This window comes from Neomonachus schauinslandi, chromosome 6, assembly GCF_002201575.2.
Source record: "Neomonachus schauinslandi chromosome 6, ASM220157v2, whole genome shotgun sequence".
Lineage (NCBI taxonomy): Eukaryota > Metazoa > Chordata > Mammalia > Carnivora > Phocidae > Neomonachus > Neomonachus schauinslandi.
This window is the reverse complement of record NC_058408.1, coordinates 66,279,388-66,303,010: the sequence shown is the minus strand read 5'-3', so window position 1 is coordinate 66,303,010 and position 23,623 is coordinate 66,279,388. Positions and strand designations below refer to the sequence as shown.

At 39.7% G+C, this 23,623-nt stretch overlaps 1 protein-coding gene across 3 annotated transcripts in view; it reads right to left on the bottom strand.

The window, feature by feature from the left end:
- Window positions 1-23,623, bottom strand: part of LIN9 (lin-9 DREAM MuvB core complex component) — a 63,704-nt gene that overhangs the window by 4,773 nt on the left and 35,308 nt on the right. The window contains exons 7-11 of one of the 3 annotated variants that reach the window (XM_021679471.2): window positions 23,397-23,530; window positions 20,710-20,829; window positions 20,316-20,417; window positions 16,507-16,587; window positions 411-536 (exon numbers count right to left, since the gene is read on the bottom strand). In XM_021679471.2, coding sequence (XP_021535146.1) covers window positions 411-536; window positions 16,507-16,587; window positions 20,316-20,417; window positions 20,710-20,829; window positions 23,397-23,530 — 563 coding nt within the window. The remainder of the gene's footprint in view (window positions 1-410; window positions 537-16,506; window positions 16,588-20,315; window positions 20,418-20,709; window positions 20,830-23,396; window positions 23,531-23,623) is intronic. The other 2 variants (XM_044916436.1, XM_044916437.1) reach the window with 2 other exon arrangements.

Genomic DNA, 23,623 nt, shown 5'->3' with positions numbered 1-23,623 from the left:
TATCTATCTATCTATCTATCTATCTATCTATCTATCTATCTATCTATCTATCTATCTAAAATACTAAGGGGAAATAAACCAAAATACAGTATTTGGGATTGTGGAATTAAGAGTTTAAGAGTAATCATTTTTCTGGATTTTTCTATATTTTTTTCAAGAGCAATACCATTTGTAATTGAAACAAAAATCAACAGAATTGAGAGCTGACTGTGTGTAAAGCACTCTTCGACACTAATGCTAAAATGAGTAAAAATGTACATAAAATCCGGTTCTGCTAAAGGACCTGATAGAGATGTTGGTGTAGTTTGAATTTTCTAAAATGTGAAGGTAAATAACAGTATTTAGCTTCAAATAAAAGAGTGGGGGAGGGGGGCACAGGTCCTCAGGGGAAATTTATACACATCACCTACCTCATAGCAGTACTGCTGAACTTTATGCAAAACTTTGTTGAGGTCCTTGTTGAGCTGCTCAAGCTCCAGAACGATTGTTGCATATCTCCGCTGAAATTCAATGCCGATGGGCATGGAATAGGATTTCTGCAAGGAAAAAAATCTGATTTTTTAAATAAAGATTTATTTATTTATTTATTTGGAAGAGAGAGAGAGTGAGCGAGAGGGAGAGCATGAGCAGGGGGAGGGGGAGAAGCAGACTCCGCTGCTGAGCAGGGAGCCCGATGTGGGGCTCGATCCCAGGACTCTGGGATCCTGACCTGAGCTGAAGGCAGACACTTAACCAACTGAACCACCCAGGCGCCCCAAAAATCAGATTTTGATAAGGATTTTTTTTTAGAGACAGCACACACGGGGTGGGGGGAGGGGCAGAAGGAGCGGGAGAATCCCAAGCCAACGCCACGCTCAGTGAGGAGCCCAACTTGGGGCTCGATCTCACGACCCTGAGATCATGATCTGAGCTGAAATCAAGAGTTCAATGCTCAACCGACTGAGCCACCCAGGCGCCCCGATAATGATTTTTTTGAGCAGTGCACTTTCAGTGATCTAACATGAGATCTGACTATTCCAAAACAACAGAAGTTTATTGAAGTTGTCTGTCCTCAATGTTCTACTTCTTGTGTGTGAAAACAGTATTATTGTTATTTAGGAGACTATTCTTAGGAGCATCGGGACATCTACCATTCACTTTTCTTTTTCTCTAAAAAAGCTAAATCTGGGGCGCCTGGGTGGCTCAGTTGTTAAGTGGCTGCCTTTGGCTCAGGTTATGATCCCAAGATCCTGGGATCAAGCCCCGCATCAGGCTCCCTGCTCCGCGGGAGGTCTGCTTCTCCCTCTCCCACTCCCCCTGCATGTGCTCCCTCTCTCTGTCAAATAAATAAATAAAAATCTTAAAAAAATAAATAAATAAATAAGCTAAATCTATCCTTTATTGGTGGGCTTGGGTTGGTGTTTTTTTTTTGTCATTTAATTTTTTTTTTAAGATTTTATTTATTTATTTGACAGAGAGAACTAGAGAGCACAAGCAGGGGAAGCAGCAGAGGGAGAGGGAGAAGCAGACTCCCCGCTGAGCAGGGAGCCTGACATGGGGAATTGATCCCAGGAGACTTGGGATCATGACCTGTACTGAAGACAGACGCTTAACCGACTGAGCACCCAGGCACCCCTCAACTTGTTCTTCTTAACTTTCTATTGAAAATATTTAAAATTCTTTTGGAATAGAAAATACATTTGCATTCCTGTGCATATAATGGGATATGTCAACTGTTAGATTGTGTGTCAGGGTGAGTGGAGAAGGGGAACCTGTCAGGCTGTGGGCTCCCAGCCTGCCAGAATGAGACCTCTCAGGTATAACTTCATGCTATATAAAACTTAAAAATTTTTAAAGTAATTTCCACACCCAACACGGGGCTTGAACCCACAACCCAGAGATCAAGAGTCGCATGCTCCAATGACTGAGCCAGTCAGGCACCCTGTAACTTAGTATTTTTTTTTTAAAGATTTTATTTATTTATTTGAGAGAGAGAGAGAGCATGAGGGGGAGAGGGTCAGAGGGAGAAGCAGACTCCCCGCTGAGCAGGGAGCCCGATGCGGGACTCGATCCCGGGACTCCAGGATCATGACCTGAGCCGAAGGCAGTCGCTCAACCAACTGAGCCACCCAGGCGCCCTTTAGTATTTTTTTTTAATTGAAAAGTATAACATGATGGGTGCCTGGGTGGCTCAGTCGGTTAAGCATCTTCCTTCGGCTCAGGTCATGATCTCAGGGTTCTGGATGGAGCCCCGTGTTGGGTTCCTTGCTCAGCGGGGAGCCTGCTTCCCCCTCTCCTTCTGCCCCTCCCCCCATGTATGCGTGCTCTCTCTCAAATAAATAAATTTTAAAATCTTTAAAAAAAAGTATAACATGAGAAAAATGCACAAAATATACATATACAATTCAGTGAATTATCACAATGCAAACACCAGTTCTTAAAAAGTTAAACACCGGGGCACCTGGGTGGCTCAGTCCTTTAAGCATCTGCCTTCAGCCCAGGTCATGATCCCAGGGTCCTGGGATCAAGCCCCACATGGGGCTCCCTGCTCGACGGGGAGCCTGCTTCTCCCTCTTCCACTCCCCCTGCTTGTGCTCTTGCTCTCGCTATCTCTCTCTCTGTCAAATAAATAAAATCTTAAAAAAAAAAAAAAAGTTAAACACCTACACCTACCATATGATCCAAGAGAAATGAAAACACTTGTCCATGCAAAGACTTGTACATGAATGTTCGATTTTCTTTGTAATAGCTAAAAAATGTGAACAATTCAAATGTCCCTCAACAGGTGAATGGATAAACAGATTGTGGAATATCCACACAATGTGCTACTGCTCAGCAATAAGAAAGAATTACAGTATGTTGCTTGAACTGTGGAACACACAACCAAGTGGATGAATCAAAATCCTTATACTGAATGAAAGACGCCGGGCAAGAAAAGCATATACACTGTATGATTCCATCTATATACAATTCTAGAAAATGCAAACTAGGGGCGCCTGGGTGGCTCAGATAGTTGAGCATCTGCCTTCGGCTCGGGTCATGATCCCGGGGTCCTGGGATTGAGCCCCGCGTCCGGCTCCTGGCTCAGAGGGGAGCCTGCTTCTCCCTCTGCCTCTCCCCCTGCTCATGCTCTCTCTCTATCTTGAATGAATAAATAAAATCTTAAAAAAAAAAGAATATGCAAAGTAATCTGAGATGACAGAAGGTAGATCAATGGTTGCCTAGAGGCTGGGGTAGAGGGAAGGATGGATTATGAAGGGCTTAGGGAAATCTGGTGAGGAGGGGAGAAGACAGAAATACTGGTAACCTCGTCTGTGGTGCTGGCTTCATGGGTATGTATGTGTATATGGGCACACACATATATCTGATCAAACCATACATTTTAAAAAGATACAGTTTACTGTACACCAATTATACCTCAACAAAGCTGGGGAAGTCATGGGAAAAATCCACTACATCAACAGAACACTGCTAAGAAGCCCCACATATCACCTTACAATCCTTTCTCTCTTTTCTCTCCAAAGCAACCTTATTGACATCAAACATCATAGTTTGACTTCTGAAATTTATTTAAAATGCAATTATACAGTATATACTCTTGTTCCTAGCTTCTTTCAATTAACATTGTGAAATTCATCCACATGGTTGTGCATATCCACAGTTCATTCACTGTGGTGTAGAAATTCCTTTGTAGAAATATGATATAATCAGCCATTCTATTGGTTCCATTTGTTACTGGATAATAGGGCTGCACCTAGTTCTTGGTCAATATGAATAGTGCTTCTAGGACATTTTGTACTTAGGTACCCACATGTGTAGTTTTAGTAGACAGAGCCAAAGAGTTCCCCAAAGTGATGGAATAAGGAAGTTCTGGCTGGGATGCCTGGGTGGCTCAGTCAGTTAGACGTCCGACTCCTGGTTTCGGCTCAGGTCATGATCTCAGGGTGGCAAGATCAAGCCCCACATCAGGCTCCACGCTCAGTACAATCTCTGCTTGGGATTCTCTCTCTCCCTCCGCCCCTCCCCCCCCCCCTCTCTCAAATAAATAAAGTCTTTTTTTTTTTTTTAAAGATTTTATTTATTTATTTGAGAGAGAGCACATGAGAGGGGGGAGGGTCAGAGGGAGAAGCAGACTCCCCGCTGAGCAGGGAGCCCAATGTGGGACTCGATCCCGGGACTCCAGGATCATGACCTGAGCCGAAGGCAGTCACTTAACCAACTGAGCCACCCAGGCGCCCATCAAATAAATAAAGTCTTAAAAAAAAACTTCTGGCTGCTTGACATATTTTCCGATCTTTGATATTTTAAGTGTTTGAATATTAGCCACTTTAGAGGGTGTGAGCAATATCTCTTTGTGGTATTAATTCGCATTTTCTCTATTACTAATGAGGCTGGGTACCTTATCAAAAATTTTTTGTACATCTGAATATCCTCTTTTTTTTTTTTAAGATTTAATTTATTTGAGAGAGAGAGTGAGTGAGCGAGCGGGGGAGGAACAGAGGGAGAAGCAAACTCCCCACTGAGCAGGAAGCCTGACACAGGGCTCGATCCTGGGACTCCGGGACAATGACACAAGCCCAAGGTAGATGCTCAACTGACTGAGCCACCCAGGCGCCCCTGAATATCCTCTTTTTAAAATGTATCTGTTCAATTCTCTTTCCTGTTTTCTATTAGGCTGCCTATCTTTTTCTTTCTTTTTAAAAAATATTTACTTATTTGAGGGGCGCCTGGGTGGCTCAGTCGTTACGCGTCTGCCTTTGGTTCAGGTCATGATCCTGGGGTCCTGGGATCAAGCCCCACATCGGGCTCTCTGCTTGGCGGGAAGCCTGCTTCTCCCTCTCCCACTCCCCCTGCTTGTGTTCCCTCTCTCGCTGTGTAAATAAATAAAATCTTTTAAAAAAAAATTTACTTATTTGAGAGAGAGAGTCATTTATTTATTTATTTACTTTCTGAGAGAGAGAGAAAGCATGTGTGAGAGGGGGACAGAGGGAGAGAGGGAATCTCAAGCGACTCCATGCTCAGGCCAGAGCCCAAGGCAGGGCTCGATCTCATGACCCCGAGATCATGACCTGAGCCGAAATCAAGAGTCGATGCTTAACCGACTGAGCCACCCAGGCACCCCTTACCTGCTAGCCTTTTAAATAAATATCTAAGGCATTTTTGTAGTTAATTTAAAGGTTAATACACTCTTACAAGCTTGTCCACTTTACAAACAGATAAAAGGAAAATCACATCCAAATCTGTGTTCTTTTGGGAAATAGCCTGGCAGTCCCTCCAAGGCCGGCACATCAAGTTACTGCATGACTCAGCAACTCCACTTTCAGGCACGGACCCAACGGGACTGACAACATATGTCTCCATAAAACCTTATACACACATGTTCACGTAGCCTTACTCCTAGCAGCCAATGAGTGGAAGCAACCCAAGCACCATCGATGGAGGAATGGATAAAAACGCGGTGAGTCTGCACACTGGCATGTTATTTGTCAAGAAAAGTACCGATACACACACAACGCCACAGGGAAGGACCCAGTCACAAAGGACCACGTACTGCAAGACTTCGTTCACAGTAAACATCCAGAATAGGTGGACAGAAATTAGATTAGTGGTTGCCTAGGTATGGGGTCGGGGGTCAGAGGGGAAATGAGGAGTGACTGCTAAAAACTATGCGGTTTCTTTTGGGAATGATGACAATATTCTAAAACTAACTGTGATGATGGCCGTATAACCCGTCAATTGAACTATAAACTCAAAACCACTGAATGGTTCACTTTCTGTAAATGGGTGAATTGTGTGGTATGTGACTAATACCTCAATAAAGCTGTTATAGGGGCGCCTGGGTGGCTCAGTCAGTTACGCGTCTGCCTTTGGCTCAGGTCATGATCTCAGGGTCCTGGAACCGAACATGACAGGGACAATTCTGACAACACATTTTGGACAAGAAAACCAACTTACAAAGTGGTGGATAGGACAGTGGGAAGAAGCACAGAGACCATATTACCCAGAGAACCACTGATACGAGGTTTTAAACATGGTTAAGACGGAATTCTCAGGGATAGATCCCTTTTCCTACTCTTGAATTATTACTAACTTCCAGGTATGACAAGAGATATTTTCAAAGTGGGAAAGTAATTATTAGACTACTGGTTCAATATCTACTTTTATATAGTGCTAAAGCAATTCAAACCTATTTTAATTAATACCATATGCACTATTAATTTGTTTGTGAATGCTCTGTATGTGTATTTTTAAGATATTCATATTGGCATATTGAAATGAATAACCTCAAATTTTCACTGACTTTAATATACTATATAATTTGCCCTAGAAAAGTCTGCTCAAAGCTTCAACTCTCAATGAACTCCATAAAAACGTCTCAGGTGTATGATTGAGAAATTTGTCTTTTTTGGATTATAAAAGTGACTAAGCATTTTAATATAAGCTAACGTAATTTCTCCTTTCACTTTACAAATAGAAAGTTTGAACATCTGAGTTCATATTTTGACTACTTTGGTTTCAGTTTGCTTTTCCTGAGTAAAGTATAAGATAAACAATTAAGCTTTCTAAATTCAAAGGAGACTTCAGGCCAATATTTTATTTTCTTTGCAAATTCCATAAGAAAATAAACTTTGAACAAAGCAGTATGCCCAGTCCTTTGAGGCGAGAAACAATAAACTTATCAGGACATTGGTAAAAATAGAACATAATTTAGCTTTCAACTTCAAAATTAAATTAATTAAATAAAATTGAATATTTGTTAGGGTGGAGGCTGGGTGGAGATAAGGTAGATAAAATCACTCTTCCTTGGTGCTAAAAACATTAGGGGTTAGCAGTGTAAATGTTCAGTTAGTTTCCTGTCATTAACCTGAAGCTTCATAAAAAAAAAAAGGAAGAAAGTTATAAGGAATAAATGGAATGTATACCCAGAAAATTTATAATTCATAAATCTGAAAGAATTGTTATATTTCTGAAGGTTTTTTAAAATAATAGTTCTGTAGATATTAAAAATAAAATCTCACATTATAATATCTGGGATTCTTTCTTCTGCAAAGAAGGAACTGAATCATTTGTATTTGTCCCTGAAATACTCTGTAAAATTCCAATTCACAAGTAATGTACAAAACAGGATGAGTAATAGCTATGTTAAGATTAAAGGATAGCAGGGTCCCTGGGTGGCTCAGTCAGTTAAGCGTCTGCCTTCGGCTCAGGTCATGATCTCAGGGTCCTGGGATCGAGCCCCGCATTGGGCTCTCTGCTCAGCGGGGAGTCTTCCTCTCCCTCTCTCCCTGCTTGTGCTCTCTCGCTTGCACTTTCAAATAAATAAATAAATAAATAAATAAAATCTTAAAAATAAAGATTAAAAGATAGCATTTGATTTTTACCACTCTACAAGGTGCTATACATATTTTACATCAATATATTAGAACTGGCACAGTCTCTAAGGATATTTGCCACATTTTGTTTACATTCCAAGACTAATCCCCAAATCAGAGATCATACACCTGTTTACTTTTTGAGGATTCCACTTAAAGGTATGGTTTGTTTGTTATATGTAATACAAAGGAGGTACTTTGAAATAAATCCAATCTGCTCCACCATTTGTTTGTAATACAGGTATCAAAAACATTCCTGAACATACTTCTGATACCACTAGTCGCTAGCATCTCTTCAAAAATCAACACAATTTGCAACAGCATTCATTTTACCTGCTACTTTATTTTATTTTTTTAAGATTTTATTTATTTATTTGACAGAGGGAGAGAAACAGCGAGAGAGGGAACACAAACAGGGGGAGTAGGAGAGGGAGAAGCAGGCTCCCCGCCGAGCAAGGAGGATGAGGGGCTGGATCCCAGGACCCTGGGACCATGACCTGAGCCAAAGGCAGACACCCAACGACTGAGCCACCCAGGTGCCCCTTACCTGATACTTTAAACAATTTAAATTTCAACTCTCTCACTAAGTAAACATGTGATTTATGCTTTTCCTTCTTTGGGAAACAAACATTATTCTACAGTAATCTGATACTTCTTGCCTTGTTCTTAGCCTGTAAACCTGAATTCCAGGTTTACGTTTAAATGACAATGCCCTGACAGGAGAAAAAAAATACCATGGTACATTTTTCCTCCTGTTGTCTGGAAACATAATGAGTGTATTTTATTTTATATTTTATTTTTTAAAGATTTTATTTTTTAGGGACGCCCGGGTGGCTCAGGTAGTTGAACATCTGCCTTTGGCTCAGGTCTGATCTCGGGGTCCTGGGAGTGAGTCCTGCATTGGGCTCCTTGCTCAGTAGGGAGTCTGCTTCTCCTCCTGCTTGTGTGCTCTCTCTCTCTCTCTGACAAATAAATAAATAAAACCTTAAAAAAAAAAAAAAGACTTTATTTTTTAGTAATCTCCACACCCAACATGGGGCATGAACACACAACCCTGAGATCAGGAGTTGCACACTCTTCTAACTGAGCCAGCCAGATGTCGTGAGGGTGCGTGTTTTAAATATTTTATTACCAATGACCAGGTTATGTTTACCAACTGGATTTCTTTTGTTAAATGTTTGAGTGTTTTGCATTGTAATAATCAAGATATTAACATGAGTAGAAGGTTGTTGATTTATGACAACCTGGAGATCCCCTAAAATCAATTGCTATCTGTTTCATCTTTCTTTTTATTTATTTATTTGACAGAGAGAGACCACAAGCAGGGAGAAGCAGGCTCTCCGCTGAGCAGGGAGCCCGATGTGGGGCTCCATCCCAGGACCCTGGGATCATGACCTGAGCCAAAGGTGGACACCCAACGAACTGAGCCATCCAGGTGCCCCTCTTTCTTTTTTTTATTTATTTTTTATTTATTTTTTTTTTAAAGATTTTATTTATTTATTTGACAGAGAGAGACACAGTGAGAGAAGGAACACAAGCAGGGGGAGTGGGTAAGGGAGAAGCAGGCTTCCCACAGAGCAGGGAGCCCGATGCGGGGCTCGATCCCAGGACCCCGGGATCATGACCTGAGCCGAAGGCAGACGCTTAGCGACTGAGCCACCCAGGCGCCCTCTTTCTTTTTTTTAAAAAAGATTTTATTTATTTGTCAGAGAGAGAGAGAGAGAGCACCAGCGGGGAGAGCGGCAGGCAGAGCAGGCAGAGGGAGAAGCAGGCTCCCCGCTGAGCAAGGAGCCCAGTGTGAGACTCGATCCCAGGACCCTGGGATCATGATTTTGTCGAAGTCAGATGCTTAACTGACTGAGCCAGCCAGGCACCCTGACGTACCTTTCTAAACACAGAAATTCCCATTTGTTAATATTTTATTTAGGATTCTTGCAATTCATTAGATTTTGATAAATTACTCAAGCATTATAAAATGAATTGGAAAGTGTTCCTTTTTTTTCCCCACCCTATTCTCTAGAAGAAGTTTTTGAAAGTGGATGTTTGAAAGTTTTTGAAATAGTAACTATTTGGTTGAATTCACTGGTTTGGAAGAACTCATTCAGGGGCACCTAGGTGGCTCAGCCGGTTGAGCAACTGCCTTTGGCTCAGGTCATGATCCCTGGGTCCTGGGATCGAGCCCCATGTTGGGCTCCCTGCTCTGCTGGTAGTCTGTTTCTCCCTCTCCCTCTGCCTGCCACTCTCCCTGCTTGTGCTCTCTCTCTCTGTAAAATAAGTAAATAAAATATTAAACAATAAAATAAAATTTTAAAAAACATTGATTTTTTAAAAATTTTTACTAAATCCAGTTGATTTTTTTTTTTTTTTTAGTAAGCTCTATGCCCAAAATGGGGCTTGAACTCATGACCCCAAGATCAAGAGTCAGCCAGGAGCCCCTCCTTATTAGATTTTTTTGATTAGTTGTTTTATCTATATAGTGGAAATGCCTTTTTCCTTTGAATTTTGCCAATTTTTGCTTTATGAATTTGGAAGCCATAATTATGTACATATAACTTTGAAATTATTTTGAAATGATACCTTTCATCATTAAGGAGCACACTTCTTTATATCCAATAATATCTGTTGCCCTGACTTTCACTGTCAGGTATTACTATAGCTATCAGATCTTCTACTGCTTTTTAAAAACTTGGCACTGTATACCTTTTCATACACTTAAAATTTTTTATTTTCAGGATCCTTTAATATTAAATGTGCCTCTTATATGCATCATAGAGTTGGGGTTTTACTTTTCATTCAGTTTGGCCATCTTTGCCTTTTATTTAGAAGATTTAGTCCACTTATATTTAATATTATTACTGATATATTTATTTATTTATTTATTTTTAAAGATTTTATTTATTTATTCATGAGAGACAGAGAGAGAGAGAGAGAGAGGCAGAGGGAGAAGGAGGCTCCCAAGGAGCAGGGAGCCCGATGTAGGACTCGATCCCAGGACCCTGCCGAAGGCAGACGCTTAGCCATCTGAGCCACCCAGGCGCCCTGATATATTTATTTTATTTTTTTAAAGATTTTATTTATTTGACAGAGAGAGACACAGCGAGAGAGGGAACACAAGCAGGGGGAGTGGGAGAGGGAGAAGCAGGCTTCCCGCCGAGCAGGGAGCCCGATGTGGGGCTCAATCCCAGGACCCCGGGATCATGACCTGAGCCGAAGGCAGATGCTTAATGACTGAGCCACCCAGGCGCCCCTATTACTGATATATTTAGATTTAAATCTACCACCTTACTATTTCCCTTCTATTTGTCCCCATTTGGTGTCATTTTTTTCTTTCCTTTGTCTTTTTTTTAAGACTGATTGAATTTTTTTTTTTTAAAGATTTTATTTAATTATTTGACAGAGAGAGAGACAGCGAGAGAGGGAATACAAGCAAGGGGAGTGGGAGAGGGAGAAGCAGGCTTCCCGCCAAGCAGGGAGCCCGATGTGGGGCTCGATCCCAGGACCCTGGGATCATGACCTGAGCCGAAGGCAGACGCTTAATGACTGAGCCACCCAGGCACCCCGACTGATTGACTATTTTTATTGTTCCATTTCCCTACCCACCTCACCCTGATTAGCTTGGTAGTTATGCATCTTTTACTATTATTTTAACAGGTGCCTCAGAAGTTAAAATGTACATCCTTGATTTATCAAAGTCTATACGTATACACACCCCCCCACTCTCTGACCAATAAGCAATTGGTGGATTTTTTTTTTTTTAAAGATTTATTTATTTGACAGAGACACAGCAAGAGAGGGAACGTAAGCAGGGGGGAGTGGGAGAGGGAGAAGCAGGCTTCCCGCTGAGCAGAGAGCCCGATGTGGGGCTCGATCCCAGGACCCTGGGATCATGACCTGAGCCGAAGGCAGACGCTTAACCATCTGAGCCACCCAGGCGCCCCTGGTGGATTGTATTTTTTTTTTTTTTAAAGATTTTATTTATTTATTTGACAGAGACATAGCGAGAGAGAGAGGGAACACAAGCAGGGGGAGTAGGAGAGGGAGAAGCAGGCTTCCCCGTGGAGCAGGGAGCCCGACGTGGGGCTCGATCCCAGGGTCCCGGGATCACGACCTGAGCCGAAGGCAGACGCTTAACGACTGAGCCACCCAGGCACCCCAGGTGGATTGTATTTTTAATTCTTTATATTTTAAATGTCATGAGGTATGATTTTATATAGTATCACTTAGATTAATCCACATATTTATCCCTTCTGTTTCTCTTCATTCCTTCTGAAACTTCAAGTTATTTATTTATTTATTTGAGATAAAGTGAGAGAGAGAGAGATCGCACACAAGCAGGGGGGAGGGGGGGAGGGAGGGAGATGCAGACTCCCTGCTGAGCAGGGAGCCTGATGTGGGACTCCATCCCAGGACCTTGGGAACATGACCTGAGCTCAAGGCAGATGCTTGACTGAGCTCCCCAGGTGCCTCTCAAGTTTTTTCTTTTGCTTTATTATTTCCTTTAGTATAGTTACTCTGGTAACAAATTCTATAAATTTGTCTTCAAATAGTCCTTATATTACTTTACCTTGAAGGAATTTTCATTGAGTATAGAAATCTAGGTTGGTAGCAATTTTGTTTCAGCCCCATGAAGATGTCATTCCATTTTCTGTTCTCTATTGTTTCTGTGGAGAAGTCAGATGTCAAACAAATTGTTGCCCAGTACCCATCTGGCTCTGGGTACTTTATTTATTTATTTATTTAAGATTTTATTTATTTATTTGTCACAGAGAGAGAGGGAGCACAAGCAGGGGGAGCGGCAGGCAGAGGGAGAAGCAGACTCCCCGCTGAGCAGGGAGCCCCATGTGGGACTCGATCCCAGGACCCTGGGATCGTGACCTGAGCCGAAGGCAGACACCCAACCGACTGAGCCACCCAGGCATCCCTATTTATTTTTTATTTAAGTAATCTCTGCATCCAATGTGGAGCTCAAACTCATGACCCCATGATCAAGAATCGCATGCTCTACTGACTGAGCCAACCAGGTGCCCCTGGCTCTGGGTACTTTAAATATTTTTTACTTTGTGTTTAGTTTTTAGCAGTTTTATGATCGTGTGCCTTAGAGTCCTTATCTTTTTATTTATCCCATTGAGATTCAAGGGCTTCTTGAATCTGTGGTCTATTATTTTTTGACAGTTTTGGAATGTTTTCAGTCATTATGCCTTTAAATACTCCTTCTGTCCCATCATCTCTTTTCTCCTTCTGTTATTCCATTATACATGTTAGACCTCTCATTATGTCCCTTATTTCTCTTCTCTTCTGTATTTTCCATCTGTTTTTCCTCTATGCTTCATTCTGGATATTTTCTGATCTATTTTCAATGACTAGCTCTCTTCAACTGTTCCTAATCTGCTGTGGTTATACCTTCCAACTGAGTTCTTAATTTTGATTGTTGTAGTTTACTTCTAGAGCTTTCATTTGGTCCTTTTTATTGTTTCCAGTTCACTTCTAAAATTCTCAATTTTGTCTCATTTCTTTAAACAAATTAAACACTTAGAATCTATGTCTAAAAAATTCCATTATCTAGAATCTGCCAATTGTCTATACTTTCTTTTGGTTTTTGTTAGGGTTATCTTGTCTCCTCTTGTGTCTGAGATTTAAAATTGAGTGTTAGGAGGTGCCCTGGGTGGCTCAGTTGTTGGGCATCTGCCTTCGGCTCGGGTCATGATCCCAGGGTCCTGGGGGGCTCCCTGCTCAGCAGGAAGCCTGCTTCTCCCTCTCCCATTCCCCCTGCTTGCATTCCCTCTCCTGCTGTCTCTCTGTCAAATAAATAAAATCTTAAAAAAAAATAAAATTGAGTGTTAGACACTGTATATTAAGAAGTTTAGAAATAATTTGAAGCCTAGCGTAGTATTATGTTCCACTAAGAGGAATATTTACTTCTGGTGGGCTACTTAAGGGTCTCAAGATCACCTTAATTCCATTTTAGAGATGAGAGAATTTGAAGGTGGGCCAGTGTTGCCTTTTGGGGTTCCAGCTCAGAGCATGGAAGGTTTGCCAGCTTCCCCTAACCCTTGGTGGTCTCTGGACTCTAATTTTTGTCCTCCCTCCCCTTGTATACCTTTCAGGAATGCCACTCAGTTTCTCAGCTACCTTTTCTGGAAGTGTGGAAAGCCCCTCAAGAAAAAAGCAATGCTAAATGCCAGGTTCCCCCTTCTGAGTTTACTTCTTTTCCCAGATTCTATCTATCTATAATTCTTTAAGATCTAGTTAATGCTCTAGTGTCTTCAAACAGGTTATTTTTAGATTTTATTCCAGAGGAAAGAGTTGTTGCCAACTATTTGGATTAGAAAGGTTAATCCAAATTACCTAGTCTACCATTACTAAAAGCAGAAGCCTTAAATTTCCCCCAAATTCCATATTCAAATTCTTTACAGGAGCATCTGTTCCCTTCTTTTTACATTGGGTAAATGTCACATTTACCCAGTTCTGTCATTAGGATGAAAACGGGGAATGAGGAAACAGACATTGAATCAATTCCTCTAAGTGGTGCACCTTACTTCTGCATTCCTCCATCAAATGTGCAACTCTGGGCCTGGAGCCTCTTTAGGGTTCCAACATGCAGACTCTCAGCCATGTTTCATCTCAGCCGTGTTTCACCCAACATGGACAATTTTTAAAATCTTGCATACATTATTAAACAGTCTGCTTCCATTATTCTATTTATTTATTTGTACATCTTATTTTATGTGAAATTGTAGGCGATAGGAAGAAAACATGTTTTCAGCCTACCACCTTAAACCAGAAGTTTCATTAAATCTTTAAAATGTTCATATACTTTGACCCAGCCATTCTACTTTTTAAGAATCTATCTTACAGACACAGACAAATGACAAAACTATACAGATGAGGATATTTACTATAGCACCATTTTATTTATTATTTTTAATATTTATTTATTTATTTAAGTAATTTCTACACCCAGTGTGGGGCTCAAATTCATGACCCTGAGATCAAGCTAGTCAGGTGCCCTACTTTAGCACTATTTCTTTCTCTTTCTTTCTTTCTTTCTTTTCTTTCTTTCGTTTCTTTCTTTCTTTTCTTTCCTCCTTTCATTCATTCATTCATTTATTAAGACTCCATTTATTTATTTGAGAGAGAGAGTAAGAGCGAGAAAGCACAAGCAGGGGGAGCGGCAGAGGGAGAGGGAGAAGCAGGTTCCCCGCTGAGCAGAGAGCCCAATGCAGGGCTTGATCCCAGGACCCTGAGATCATGACCTGAGCCAAAGGCAGACACTTAACCAACTAAGCCACCCAGGTGCCCCTTTACCACTATTTTAGAAAAATAAGGAAAATAACTCAAATACCTATTAATAAACTAAATTATGGCACAATACAGAAATTTTTAAAGACTGTATTAAGTTAATATAATGACAGAATTAAATTTTTTTAGAAAATAATTTTCAAAACCATATAGGACAGTACATGCATAGAAGAAGAAGTCCATATGCTTAACATATAAACATTTATAGCATATACTAAGCTAAGTAACATTAATCTATGGGGAAGGCACTATAAAGAACTGTTGTCATCAGTCTTAAAATATTTGAATTTTTATAATGGGAATTGTTTTTAATCATAAACAAAACAAGTAATAAAACATATCAAGCCATCTAGACTTCTACAAAATTCTCACATGCCCAAGAGCCGAGCCAACATCAAATCAGGCCTCTACTCGAAGTAGGTAATACTAACCAGGCTAAGGCAAGCCCAGTACTTTAAGGTGTGGAACCCAAACACAGAGCAGTCCTAGCTAGTGATACGAAAGTGACATAATTAGACTATGCATACAGATGAAAGAGATGATAAAATGATCAGAAGAGATCATTGCTGGGGAGCAATGAAAAGGCATAGAGAAAATGGTAGAAGTAGAACTGCTGGAAATCAAGAAAGGAATTAAGGAAAGAAGCAAATATATACATTTTTATGTTTAGGGTGTATAATGGCAATATATTACGACTAACTTTTTGCTATCCTTGATAGTCTGTGTATCTGTCAATACTGTTTTCATATTGTGCCTAAATGAGTTGAGCTGGGACCAAGAAGCCTGTTTTGTTTGTTTGTTTTTAAGCAGGCTCCACGCCCAGCTTGGAGCCCTATGTGGGGCTTGAACTCATGACTCTGAGATCAAGAGTCAGGCGCTTAACCAACTGAGCCACCCAGGCACCCCAAGAAGGCTGTTTTGGTATCTGTACTACTAAATAGCAGGATGATCTTAGACTGAAATTCCTTGACATCTTTGGTCTTCCACTTTCCAATTCCATAAAATGGAGGTTCAAATTAGAAAATTCAAAGTCAAGTTCAGATAAAATTCCATCATCCTAAAAGAAGACTGTTCCTCTTTCAGCTAGGCATCCCTTATCCATCTGTTGGCCCACACGCACTAGAGATGACTGATGCTATGACTCCCTAGTCCTGCGCTCAAGGGAGATGTTGGTAATGAGCTACAGCGCTTGCCCGTGTCTAGCGACTGAGTTCTCTCTTACTTTCAAATCTCCATGTGGCCATTTGCAATCACTTGGAGACGGTACTTGGGATGAAATCTATTTGCCATCCTACAAATCCATAAGCAAGTTATGACTTTCAGTACAATTCAAAAACTTTCTTAGTGAATATTTTCTACATTAAAAAAAAAACTCTGATAATTCTCTCCAATGACTAAAATTGACGCTCATATTTTTGGACTGACTAGATTAATAGAATAGGATATAAAGCACTGTCAAGATAACCCGAATATGTCAACTTATATATTTCTTGATTTATTTATTCTGAATCACTTTTAATAACCTCTGTTAACATGACTCTCTTAGTCAAGGCACCAGTGCTAGGGATTCTACGTTCATGCAAACTGTCAAGAACCCAACCCACTCATTAATCCTATCCAACTGGAGAGTCAGTGGCATAATGAGGTCTGGGGTAATGAACTGCACTGCACTGCTAATTTACTTAGCATGTGTTCAGTATAACAAGAGATAAAGATAGCAAATGAGGATTTAAAAATAAGATTTATCTCATTTATCTCAAGGTTTTCGTCCATAAAGTATTTTTTATTCCTTAGATACAGAAGTCCCTGCCATTTTAAAAGTAGACAAATAAAGAAAAAAGAGAAATGTCCTTACCAATTTTTCTGCTTCTGTGTTCATTTCCCTTAATTTTTTGATATGTTCCTTTTTAATCATGAGAATTTTTGATAATTTGGTCTACAGACAAAGAAAAAGAGATGTTTTGGAATAGAGGCCTTTAGGTATAACAAACATCAAATTACCAATTTTTCACTAAGATATTTTAGCAGATTTTAGTGTTTCAATATAAATAAACATAGCACATGCATTTTAAAAAATAAATTTGATTGGCTAGCAGAAAAATATTTTCTTAAAATCCACTCTAACCGGAACATGTCAAAAGGACCCAGGAGTCAGTCTGAACAAGCTTTCACTGGCCCACGTGGGACCATTCAGGGACCAGTAAGAATAACCACTGGGATGGACCGAAGTACAAATATATTAAAATTTATGAGTTCATACAGATACTTTATAAAAATTAACCATTATTGGAGAATGCCAGTGACCAAACTCATTATTTATAAGCTGGAAGACAAAGAGAAAGAATCACGTGTTTATCCTGCCTTTCCTACACAAACTATACCATTAGGTAACCAGATAATAGGTTAGGGGAAGCTTTTCTTTATAAAACTGTTTCAGGGGCACCTGGGGCCTCAGTCGGTTAAGTGTCCGACTCTTGATTTCTGCCGGGGTCATGGGATCAAGTCCCGAGACAGGCTCTGTGCTCGGGGCAGAGTCTGCTTGAGATTCTCTCTCCCTCTGCACCCCAACTCCCACTCTCTCGCTCTAAAAAAAAAAAAAAATTAAAATAAATAAATAAATCTTAAAAAAAGAGAGACTATTTCAGTTAGTAAATGAAGAGGAATGATAGAACAAGAACAGTGCCATTTCGCAATCCTAATGAATGGCTGGATCTAGGCACTGATAATCAGTGGCAGCTAAGTTTATATAAAAAATATAAAATAGCATGGGTCTATCAGAACACAAAACCTCCTACAAAAGTAGTTACATAAAATAAATGAACCAACAAAATAAAAACCCCAAATCTAATCAAACTTCTATATCCAATGAGCAATTTACATAAAATACAAAAGACAAAAGAACACATTGAATGATACCACAAGGATTCAGTCAGTAAAACCCACTGTGGGAGACTCTTTGGACAAATAATCCAGTTTCTCAAACAAGTTGTACAGGGAAAAGAGCATTCAATGGTTAAGAGACAAGTAGAAAATTTGAATGCTGACTCAACATTTGATGATATTAAAAGGCAATTCTGTTTACTTTTTAGATGTAATAATGGTATTATAGTTTCTTTTTTCTTTTTCTTTTTTTTTAAGTAATCTCTACACCCAACGTGGGGCTCGAACTCACAACACGAGATCAGGAGTCGCATACTCCTCTGACTGAGCCAGCAAGGTGTCCCTTAGTTATGGTTCTTAAAAAAAAAAAAAAAAAGCCCTTATCTCTTAGAGATATGTAATAAAATATTTACAAATAAATGATACAATATCTGGTATTTGCTTCCAAATAATGTAAAAGGGAGAAAGTAGGTGGAAGGATAGATGAAATAGGACTGACCAGGAGTTTGCTGAGAACAGGTTCTAGCTCGATGATGGGTACACAGAGGAGCAGTAAACAATTCTGTCTGCTTTTATGTGCTTTAAATTTTCAATAATAAAAAACCCTAAGAATTGGCCTAAGTTGATACAGGCAGAGGGCCTAGTTAGTAAGATATGCCCCATACTTGTTATGGAACAGACTGTAGTTAGTGCTCAGCAGGCCCAGAGCTGGGGACAGGTCTCCCTTCTCTTATAAATTGTTGGATTTTTATGGAAATATGTGTCATTCTTTAGAGATGGAAGCAGTAAAAGATGGAATGAAGGCAACTGTTCTTTTTTTTGTTTCTATTAAGTGTGGTGTTGCTTGTTTCTGATAAAAAATCTCAGCTGTTTCCTTTTCATTCTTTTCAAAACTGAGTTGTCTTGAACAAAGCTGATCAGTCTCTTTAGATTCCTCAAAACCCCTAACCCCAGGAAATAAAAAGTTTCCTCAAAAAGAAAATTCATTGTAAACTATGAATTATGAAATTTGCAATTTTTTTTTTTTGAGGGCAAGCAGGGGCGGAGGGGGGGAGTGGGGGAGGGCAGAGGAAGAAAATCTTAAGCAGGCTCCCTGCTGAGCACAGAGCCAGACACAGGGCTCAATCTCAAGACCCTGAGATCCTGACCTGAGCAGAAATCAAGAGTCTGATACTTCTCTGACTCAGCCACCCAGGTGCCCCGAAACTTGCAAAAAATTTTTAATACTTCTTTTGTCATAAGAAAAAAATATTAAGAACCGAAAAAGTGAGTTTAAGTCCCATGTTGGGTATAGAGCTTACTTAAAAAAAAATAAACCACACACACACATCTACTTCAAAGCTTAATATTAACAAGAGCAACTTGAGCTTCATAAAACCTTACATATTATAAAAGACAAGTACATAAAAGAACTTTTATTTTTACCTCTTAGATAGCTTAAAACAATAATGAAAGTAGTGTTTTAACTAGGCTTTATACCTAGTTTTTGAAGTTAAAATTAAGCACTGAAGCCAAATATTTCAGCATTGGTAAAAATATCAGTACTTCAGAGGTACTGTAGTAGTAATTAGCTTCTGGCTCCCTCTGCTGGTGTCTCTCTCCCTCTCGCCCTCTCTCTCTCTCTCTCTCTCTCTGTCACACACACACACCCACACACACAGTCCCAAATAGGTCATATTAGTTTTGTTTTTACCTCTATTACTTAAAAGAAAGTATTTCTTTAAAAAACAAGTGTCCTATTTGTGAAGAGGATAAAGCTTCGCTCTGTTCATAATTTCAACTTTTCGTATAAAAATATCTTATCTATCTTTGAAAGCCAAAAGGCAAAAGAAATTCTGCATTGCAAGGATAACCACCAAGGTATGATCAAGGAATACAAAATGCTATACATTTGCAACTAAATGATAAAATGTTTCCTTAAAATAACATCAACTGCAAGTGGTAACACTGAATATTTTAATGGATTATATTAGAAATATTTTTATTTATACTCTTACCCCAAGCCAAAGCAGTTTTTCTCTTCAAAACAGGAAAAGAAATCAAACATTAGACTATGATTCAAAGTAAATGATTGATTTAATCTAATTTTCAAAGTGAACAGCTCATTAATGAGTCGGTCTTTTCAGGAATATTGTTCTACATAATAATTCTACACTTGTTTCAGGTGAGGCTTATATTTCTCAGTGTCTATCACTAGTTAGCAAGCCAACGCATCGTAACTGCTCAGTTGACTGATAATTGCAGGACGCACTGAGGTCACTAAATAAAGGCCTTTGTACTTACACAAGTTATTAACAGCTAACCATTCAGGTTTGACAGAGCATATGGTGTAATGTTAGAGTCCTTAACATAGCAAGAAGAGCTCAACAAAAAAGACCTCTAAGTCTTTTTTGGCTGTTATAACTTTTCTTTCCTTAAGGTTACTTTATTTATTTATTTTTTTTAGAGAGAGAGAGAGAGAGTGAGCACAAGTGGATGGGAGGGGCAGAGGGAGAGAGAGAATATCAAACAGATTCCTTGCTGAGCCTGACACAGGGCTTGATCTCACAACCCTGAGATCATGACCTGAGCTGAAATCAAGAGTCAGATGCTCAACTGACTGAGCCACCCAGGTGCCCTGACTTTTATTTTCAAGCTTTGCTGGAAATAACAGGGTTCTTAAAACCAACACAATGATTAAAAAAAAAAAAGTAAAATTATTTGGTCAGAAAAATTTTCAATTTTAATTAACACAAAAGACGTTGAGTTTTCTTCATAAGCAAGCCAAGATAGAGCAATTCTTACCACTTGGATAAGGAATTCTACTGGAAAACCACCTAACGTTTCAGTGTCAGAGCCAGAAATTTTACTTCTCCAAGGTGACTGTCCTAGTAAAGGATCATTATCCTATGGGAATAAGAGGGAAATCATTTAACCACTGACTATTCAAAAGAAAGCATTTTATTTTTAGATAAAAAGTAAATCCGATTATAATTAATATTACATCAAAAATCTTACAAAAAGGAAAATATTTCCAGAGTTGCAACAACGATTTACTTATTTTATTTAGTAACAGACAACTTAAAATAATGTAGCTACCTCCTGAAGTTGCTGTAATAGATGTGTATTTCATAAAAACATTACTCACGCTCATAATACTCATTTACATTACTGCCGACACTTACAAAATGGCACTTACCGTAATGGGTGACTGGAGAGGGGGAGTGTAATGTAGCCGTGGTGGGGTCAGGAAGAATCGAGAAGGCCGCTGTTTTTGTCCAAAGGCAGCAATTGGCATCGTCTCATGAGGCTCATTACTCTTTGAGAAAAGAGGAAAACCCACAAGTCTTGAAGAACTTTACCGACCATCTGAGCTTTACAAACATGACACTGAAGCTGGAAACACGCACCCACTCATGAGCTATGATTTATCACAGAATCTATTATCCTACAAAGGTCAAAGGCCTAAAACGTAAGTCAGAATATGGAAATACTACTTCGCCATCAAAGGCTGAACTCACAAAACAGAAGAATTAAGAAAAAGACCAGTGGATCGAAACAGGAAATCAAAGATTAATCTTTTTTTTTTTTTAAGATTTTATTTATTTATTTGAGAGAACAAGCAGGAGTGGGAGGGAAGGGCAGAGGGAGAGGGAGAAGCAGGCTCCCCGCAGAGCAGGGAGCCGGATGCGGGGCTCCATCCCAGGACCCTGGGATCATGACCTGAGCTGAAGGCAGATGCCTACCGACTGAGCCACCCAGGCGCCCTGAAAGATTAATCTTCAAGTGTCCTAGGACTACCGGTGCTTGCTGTGTGCTAAAAGCTGGCTCAATATTACCTACTGCACTTACAGTGCACTCTTACCCGGCCGGGGAGGAATATCTGGATGATCTCCTAAAGGAAATTATATTAATGAACTGGAAAAGCAGTTTTCCTTTTCTGACAGGGGAGGTTGAAAGGTTGCATCCTTTAAGGAAAAACACTTAAGGTTGGTGTACTTTGCTCTACAAATGTAGTCCAAATTTTCTTTCTCTTCTATTTCTCCTCTCTAAAAAGTATGTTTGAAAAGGAAAGCCTCACAATAAACAGCCTTAATTTTTAAAAAGTATGTATCATAAAAAGAAAATTCTTCTATATTTGTACTAAGGAGATAAAGAAATTTTTATTTTTAAAAAATATTTTATTATTTGACAGAGAGAGAATGCACAAGCAGGGGGAGCGGCAGGCAGAGGGAGAGGGAGAAGCAGGCTCCCCCCTGAGCAGGGAGCCCGATGTGGGGCTCAATCCGAGGACCCCGGCCGGCATCATGACCCGAGCCAAAGGCAGACACTTAACTGACTGAGCCACCCAGGTGCCCCAAGAAATTTTGATTTTTATTTGTAAGGTCATAAACCTTAAAAATCAAGTTTATAACAGAAATGAAAAAAGGGATGTTAAAAGTGAACAATTTAATTTCCATAACGCTTAGTGGCAAACAATTCTGTTAAAAAAATTTCATTATTGGGGCACCTGGGTGGCTCAGTCATTTAAGCGTCTTTCTTTTGAACTTTTAAAGGCTCAATTCATAATCCCAGGGTCCTGGGATCGAGTCCCGCATTGGGCTCCTTGCTCAACAGAGAGCCTGCTTCTCCCTCTCCCTCTGCTGCTCCCCCTGCTTGTGCTCTGTCAAATAAATAAAATCTTTGAAAAATAAAAATAAAAATTTTAAAAATAAAAATACAAAATACAAAGTTCATTATTGAGGCACTGGCCAGCTCAGTCAATACAGTGTGCAACTCTTGATCTCAGGGTTGTGAGTTTGAGCCCCACGTTGGGTGCAGAGATTACTTTAAAACCTTAAAAAAAAAGAAAGTTCATCATTCAACTTTTAAAAAACTTCATTAGATTGCAGAGTTGCCTTCGTTCTTAAAATTATTTTGACTTATTGGAAAGGTGCATAACTCTCATGACATTGCTAAATCAGACATGAAATGGTGAAATAATGGCCTAGTTTTAAAGGACTGATTCAAGAATTCAGAATATCCGGATTCTGGTCTCAGCCTGCCAGGAAACCAGCTCTAGAGCCACTTAATGTATTATGTCTTAAGTTTCATTGTGCAAAAAGTGAGAGTAATTAAAAGCCACCCTGCATAATTCTGAGGATAAAACAAGAGAACAAATCCTAATGTGCAAGATGTTACCTCATACTTTTAAAATCATTTTGCAAGATGACCATAGTTTAACAACACAGCTGGAATAAAAGTGTCATTTTGCTTATTCCCCAAAGTAACTGAGTGAGGAGTGATCAGCTCTGTCACACTAAAATGGTGTGTGGGTAAGGTACAATGGAGGGACGTTCACGTCTAGACAATGTTGAAGACTTGAGTAGAGTTCTGGTCTAGGGGCCTAGGAGGCAGGTCTGCGAACTCCTAAGGATCTCTTCCTCCATGACCTGAAGTCTTGATTCTATCACAAAATATAGTCTGTAGAAAATTCCACACAACACAGTTGTTTTTTGTTTTTTGCTTTGTGGTTTTTTCTTTTTTTAGATTTAAAAATTTTTTGAGGCATGTAGGTGGCTCAATCAGTTAAGTATCTGCCTTTGGCTCAGGTCATGATTCCAGGGTCTTGGGATCAAGCCCTACATCGGGCTCCCTGCACAGCGGGGAGCCTGCTCCTCCCTTTGCCTACTGCTCCCCATGCTTATGCTCTCTCTCACAAATAAATAAAATCTTAAAAAAAAAAAAAGTTTTTTTTTAATTTTTAAGTAATCTCCACACCCAACGTGGGACTTGAACTCACAAGCTCAAGATCAAGAGTCACATGCTCTACTGACTGAGCCAGCCGGGCGCCCCATGTAACATATTTAATAGGCATAAGACACAAGTGTATTATGAAATACTTACAAGAACTTCATAGTCAGGGATGGTATGGGTTCCAAGCCCTGCCCTATCAAAAGTTACTCTATAAGTAGCATTAAAAGTATCCACAGCATCTATTTGTCCAGTGAAGAGACCATCATGAACACCACGTAATCGAGCTGGGAAAAAGAAACAAAAAGGCATTAAGATATTTGGAAGATATAATAAATTGTCAAAATTGCTCCAAGCATGTAATTTAAAATGTAGAAAGT